The sequence below is a fragment of the Fringilla coelebs genome (assembly GCF_963513975.1).
Source record: "Fringilla coelebs genome assembly, chromosome: 27".
Classification (NCBI taxonomy): Eukaryota; Metazoa; Chordata; class Aves; order Passeriformes; family Fringillidae; genus Fringilla; species Fringilla coelebs.
In genome coordinates, this window is record NC_140053.1 from 3,596,863 (window position 1) to 3,603,423 (window position 6,561).

General features: G+C 43.8%; 1 protein-coding gene across 2 annotated transcripts; it reads left to right on the plus strand.

Moving 5' to 3' along the window:
* The first annotated feature begins 6 nt into the window (after positions 1–6).
* Positions 7–6,493, plus strand: LOC311163494 (ras-related protein Rab-18-B-like). 2 transcript variants are annotated; one of them, XM_084222385.1, is made up of 7 exons: positions 7–142; positions 213–268; positions 1,953–2,014; positions 2,374–2,446; positions 3,372–3,490; positions 4,597–4,663; positions 5,442–6,493. In XM_084222385.1, the coding sequence occupies exons 1-7, from the start codon at positions 78–80 to the stop codon at positions 5,615–5,617; spliced, it is 618 nt and encodes a 205-aa protein (XP_084078511.1). In that variant the 5' UTR covers positions 7–77; the 3' UTR covers positions 5,618–6,493. The 2 variants fall into 2 exon arrangements, with proteins under 2 accessions (XP_084078511.1, XP_084078512.1); XM_084222386.1 differs by having other exon boundaries at positions 45–136.
* Positions 6,494–6,561: the final 68 nt, after the last annotated feature.

A 6,561-nucleotide genomic window follows, 5' to 3' on the forward strand; every position in this document is an offset into this window, starting at 1 on the left:
GGGCCGCACCGCCGGGAGCCGCGGGCGGCCGCTCGGGGAGCGCGGCGGCGGCGGCGGCCGGGCCGGAACGCTGCGGGATGGAGCCCGCAGGCCTCACCCTGAAGCTGCTGCTGGTCGGGGACAGCGGCGTGGGCAAGTCCAGGTGCGGGAGCGGCCCGCGGGGCAGCGCCGAGCGCAGCCCCGCGCTGAGGCCGCGCTCTGTGTCCCCACAGCCTCCTGCGGAGGGTCACGGACGGCGCCTTCGAGCCGCGCCTCACACCCACCGTCGGTGAGCCGGGGTCTGCCCGCCCGGGGCTGGGCTCCTGCCTGCCGGGCTCCTTCTTGCTGGGTGTCTTCTTGCTTGGCTCCTTCCTGCTGGGCTCCTTCTTGCTGGGCTCGTTCCTGCCGGGGTCCTTCTGTGAAACACAAAGCTGTGTTTTGTGTCAGGTACAGACAGGCAATGTGTGTATTTGTCATTGTAATATGTGTGGAAACTGACCATGGGACAGTTATAAAGACGAATTCTAATAATAACTGAGGAAAGTAAAGCATGGAAGAAGGCCTTTGAGCTTATCCTTTGTTTGCAATTAACCTTTCTAAGTCTTAAGTTGATTTAGGACCCTTTGAATTAAAGCTTTAAGGATGTTGCTTTTTGGCAGGAACTTTCTGCTTGTAGCTAAGCCTGAAAGGGTTTTGCAATAATAACCTTTTGAAGTATAATTTTAGAATATTGCATGTAGTAAGGATCTTTGAAACTATAGCTTTAGAATATATAAAAAGGAAACATGCAGCTTGAGGAATAGGAAGATGAATATCAACTCAAGGATTAATAGCCTCGACCAAGGGAAGCTGGACATCACTGTAATGAGATTTATAGTCCTTGCATTTAAAAGTTGGACCTACATCTGGAATCTGGGAGACTTCTTCCTTCTTTTGGAAACCAAACCACCACCCTGGGATACTCCTTTTTCTGGGATACATGCTGAGAAAAACTAAATCACCATAGTGTATAGAATTGTGATGTAAAAATTGGGAATAGAAACTGCTGAGAAAGCTGATGAGTTCCCCTATAAATACCTGTGAGCCCAACCATCGGTGTGCAGCGTGAGGGAAAACTTCCCCTGCTGTATTACTGCTGTGTTGTTCATACCTTACTGAAATAAATAGGGCAGGAGATGTTTCTCCTTTTTAATGCTTTTATTAAATGTGATCAGCTCAGTGGGGAGAGCTGACAGGTTGCACTCACATCGCTGCTGCTCCCAGGAATGGTGCAGAGAGGGAGGAGAGGAGGAGGAAAATGCAGTTTTGTCTACTAGAATGCAGGCAGAGCTGGGAAGTCTGTCCTCAGGAGAGCTCCAGGGATTCCCAAATTTCTTGTCTAACATTTGAGGTCCTCTGTCCAGCCAGCATTTTTTAGGTTATGGTGAGGGGCAAAATAAGGGTCTCAGCGTCTCTGCAGGCTCTGGACTTTGTTCCTCACGTCCAGACATCACTTTGATCTCTTAATTCTGGCTTGGCTCGTTGTTTTTGGGGGTTTATTTGGTGAGTTTGGTGGGGGGTTTACCCCGTGCATCCTGCCTCCGAGGTCATTTGCATGTCCTCCGATGTCCCCTCCTTTCACCATCGCCATCCTCCTGGCAGCAGGCAGGGTGGCACTGACAAAAGGGGAATTCTCAACAATGCAGAGTTAACAACCTACTCACAACATGCAGCTAACAAAGACTTCTCCTCTGCCAGAACTAGTTAAACTTGTAATTCTACAACTTTTTTTAAAAAAATGGGTAACCCTTTTTTTTTTTACTCATAACATTTACCATATTAATTAATAAATTGATTACTGCTTGATTATTGGCCTAGTCAAGCTTCTCATTTATAACACTTCTTGCTGGGTTCCTTCTTGCTGGGCTCCTTTGGGGCTGCCAGGGTGGGCATTCAGCAATTCCTTCTGATGATCCTCCCTTTCTGCCTCTCAGGTATTGATTTTAAAGTGAAGAAAATGGTGGTGGAGGGCCGTGCAGTGCAGCTGGCCATATGGGTAGGTTTTGTTCCAGACACATGGGGTGTGTTGGGTTTTGAGAGGTGTACCAGCTTCAAGAGCTCCTTTTTGTGGTTTCCTCGCTTCCTTCCTGCCCCTCCTCTCTCTTTGCTGAATTCTTCTTCATTTTGAGGTTTCATGAGTGTCATTGTACAGCAGGAGCTGCAGACAAACCAAACCACTTCTAAACTCTTCTTTAGTCAGGGTTTGGGACTTCCTTCCATTTCATGTTTTCCTTACTGCTCAGGATTTAAAATTTTAAATTTGCTCATCTTGTTTAGTTTAAAATATCTTTTTTTTGTTGTTCTAAATGTATTTGATGTTGTGTGTTTGGGGTTTTTTCCCCCCTCCCTCTGTAGGATACAGCAGGACAGGAGCGTTTCAGAACAGTGACTCCCAGTTACTACAGAGGAGCTCAAGGGGTTGTTTTAGGTATGAAATGAATGGAAGAAAAGCATGATTACAGAAATTGTGGGGTTTTATTTCTGCTAAATGTGCATGTCCTTGCAAAAGGTTGGTTATACAAGATAATCAGAGGAATAATTATGGCTGTTAGAACATTATTGCTCATTAGCTCAAACACTGGGTATGCAAAACCTCAGGCAGGAAATATTGCTGCTTCAAAGTATTTTAAATTAAAAATGTCATGCTGCAGGCTGTTGAGTGGATGAATGATCAGCTTTGCAGCTATCACATGGCTGGTGTTCTGTAATAAGGCTCATCAGGGGTTGGGCTGTGTTCTTTTCCCCAGGATGTTTTTACTTTTCTTTTCCCTCAGAAGCTATTGATGTGATTATTGTGATTATGGTGAGACTTGAGGTTTGTACACACACAAAGCCCTTCTGTGTGACAACAGCAATTAGAAAACAAAAGGGTTCTTCCTTTCAGGATTTGTGAAGGCTAACCTTAACTTTGCTGTACAAAATATTCTTTCTATGACTTTTAAACCTTGGTGATTTATGTAAATGCAGTTATTAATTTACCAGTGCCCAAAAGTAGCTTTGAACTCAATCCATGTTTTAGCAGCAGCATGTGCATGTACTGATACATAAAATTAGCTGACAAAATACCTATTTAAAAACATTCTGTGTGCCCCAATTCAGCACTAGCAACAGGTAGAATATTTCTGTTGGTAAATCTGATTTTCCCTCGCAGAGGTGCTTGTGTTCTGCAATCCTGAGGTGACTTTGGGTGAGCACAGGAGCAGTGTGTGGTTGATGCCCCTTTCTGTAGTTCCCTAGAACCTTTTCTTTTTCCAGGCAGTAGTTAGGAAGTGTGGATGGACTAAGTTCTGTCACAATGAAGGAAAGTTGTCCAAGACTCTACAGCTGCTCAGCTCCTTTTCCTCTGTTCTCAGTGTATGATGTTACAAGAAAAGCCACTTTCACAGGACTAGGAAGATGGCTGAATGAGGTGGAGATGTACACCACCTCCAGCAGCACTGTGAAGATGTTGGTTGGCAATAAAACTGATAAGGTCAGTTTGGGAATGCATCCTTTTCCATTCTTCCCTGGGTTAATTGATTCATTACAGTGTGTAAATGTGAGGTGAGTGCTGTGAGTAACACAGATGTTGTGTCAGGAGGAAATTCACTCTGCAACTCACTTGGGAAGGCTCAATTTCTGGATTATTGATTCATCACAGTGTGTAAATGTGAGGTGAGTGCTGTGAGTAACACAGATGTTGTGTCAGGAGGAGATTCACTCTGCAGCTTAGTTGGGAAGGCTCCATTTCTGGATTATTGATTCATCACAGTGTGTAAATGTGAGGTGAGTGCTGTGAGTAACACAGATGTTGTATCAGGAGGAAATTCACTCTGCAGCTCACTTGGGAAGGCTCCATTTCGATCATTTTAGAAGCAGACATTGTTAAAGATTTTATTGGGAGCTTTCCTGGAGAGATGCAATTGATGATATTCCATTAAGATGGTCCAAGGGTCTGCCCAAAACCTGTCTAACACTGAGCTCACCTGCAGCACAGCTGCTGCTCTCTGCCCAGGCTGTGGGACAGGGGTGGGGAAGGGGAGCTCAGCTCTTTGGCTGGCTGTGAGGTGCACTGCTTGCTGCTCGTTTCTGGGCTCTTCTGACACATTTCCATGCCTGTTGCACAGTGAGGTGCTCTGCTCTTGCCTTGCAAGGAGAGGATTTGAGTGTGGCTGTGCTGAGCTGGGCTCTCTGCCCCTCCCAGTGTGCCCAGTTTCAGAAGCTTTGATGGACTTTTGGCCTGACTGCTGGGCCTTTCTGCTTTTGCTTGATTCAGAACACAGCAACACATCCAATTCCTGCTGGTTTGGCACAGGCTGTGGCTCTGGGGCTGTGTTGGACTTGGATGATCCTGGTGGGTCCCTTCCAGCTCAGGAGATTCTGTGGTTTGATGTTCAGTTTGACCCCCTGACAGCCAGCCTGGCAGTGAGCTACAGAATGGGAAAATCCAGTTGATTAATACATATCACAGATGTTTTTTCCCTTCAGCAAAACCTGGTTTTTGAGGTTTTGTTCTCATTTCAGTGCTGCTTTTCTGGGTACTTTTTTAAAGTGGCAAGTGTAGCTTATTTCAATCATGTTCTTCATCTGTCTCTGCAGCCTGACCGTGAAGTGGAGAGAAAAGAAGGGCTCCAGCTTGCCAGGAAACATGCACTGCTTTTTATAGGTATGCACCTCTGGGACAAAAACTTCCACATTCAGATGCTTATTTTGGTATTGCCAAGCATGAAATACAATTGTATTTTAGGTTGATGGGTTGTTAAACCTTTTTTTAATTAATATGGGTTCCTTTTGCTGTAATTCCTGGGCAGGGATGTAAGTTTCAGTTTCTGTATTGACCAGAAGCTCTGAAACAGATTTACTGCATCTACTGTACAGGCATGAATTTTATATTCTCTTGAATCAAGCAGGATTTTTTAATTCAGAGCCCAGAAGACTGAAATTTTCCTCCCTACTGGTGTCTGCAAGGACTTTGGCTGATCTTTCATTTCCAAGTTTCTGTTGCAGCTCCATAAAAGACAATATTCTTAGAGCTACAAGAAAATGTACAATGTGAAGATGTAAAGGTGGGAGTTTCTAAAGAGAAAGCTTCTTGAAAAGATTTCTAGGAGAAATTCAAACACAAAGGGGACAACATGCAATTCCCTCTGTAATCTTTGTTTCTCAGCTTTGTTTTGGAATAATTAACCAACTTGAGAAAAATTTTTTTTTCTCCATTATGGAGAAAAAGGGCAACTGTGGATTTCTTTTTGGTGGAAAAATGTGGTACTTCAGACTGGGATCTAGTCTGTTTATCCTATTCAAGTGTACCTTTAGGAGAGAATGGAGAGGAGGTTCACTCATTAAAAAACTCCCATCTTCTTTCTGCTCCCAAAATATATTTTTCTAAGTGGAATATACTCCCTGCAAATAAGATAAAATAATTTTTTCCCCCTTCTCTCCAGAGACCAGTGCCAAGACTCAGGATGGAGTGCACCATGCCTTTGAGGAGCTGGTCATAAAGATCCTGCAGACTCCAGATCTTTGGGATAAGGGCACAGGGAAGAAGGGAGTCCAGCTCATGGAATCATCAGCACAGCAGCAGAAAGGGTTATGTGGTGCCTACTGTGCACTTATTTAAATGTACAGCTGCCTGTTCTGCCTGACTGGAGGGAAAAAAAACAGGGGTGGGGATGGGATTCCAAGCACCAATCTGTGCCATCAGTTGTGCAGATCCAAAACACAAACTCATTAGCAAAATACATTTTTATTCATTAACAAAATACAGTTTCCCTTTCCCTTTTGCACAACTGCTGCCTGCAGGTAGTTTTTTGGTATCTCTCAGATTTTTCACTATTAAATCATAGTGCTGCTTAGAGAATTGTGCTTTTGCTGTATGACATTTAACATGGACTTTTGCTGGAATTCCTGCCTCAGCATAAATTAAGTGGTATTCAATTCTGGAACATTCTTGAGAACAGATTCTCTTCCTTTGGATGGCTTTGAGACACCCAAGGGAAGAGACATGTAGTTACTCAGCAGGAGTTTGATCAGTGGACAGTGTTTTCTGATTTTGGATGGTTTTAAAAAGTCAAAATTGCTACATGTGCCCAGACAGAAAGCTGAGTTACTGGTTAATTTCAGGGCTGTGATGAAGAGGATTTGTATTTTAACACTTGCCAGGAAAAGTGCAGGACACTGAAGTGATTGCTGTTCTCTTTGCACTGAGGATCAGGGATGAGATGCACTCATCATTGTGGGCTGTCACACCATGGCTGTGGTTTTGCAGTCACTGAGAGTCTCTGCAAACTCTTGTCCTCTTCCAGAAACCACAGATAAAATTGAAAATTTTATCAGAAATTGATAAAACTCAATTTCAGAAAATGTGCTGCCTGTGGGAGACTTTGCACTTGGGTGAGTGTCACCAGTCCCACTCTGAAGTTACCTTTTTGTCTTTTACACTTTTAATGGCAATATTGTATTTTGCTAACTTACATTAAAATAACTGAAAATTTCAGATGTAACTTGTGCCTTGCTTCTGTTAATGCATATTTCTACTATTAGACTATGTTAGATCATAAAGCA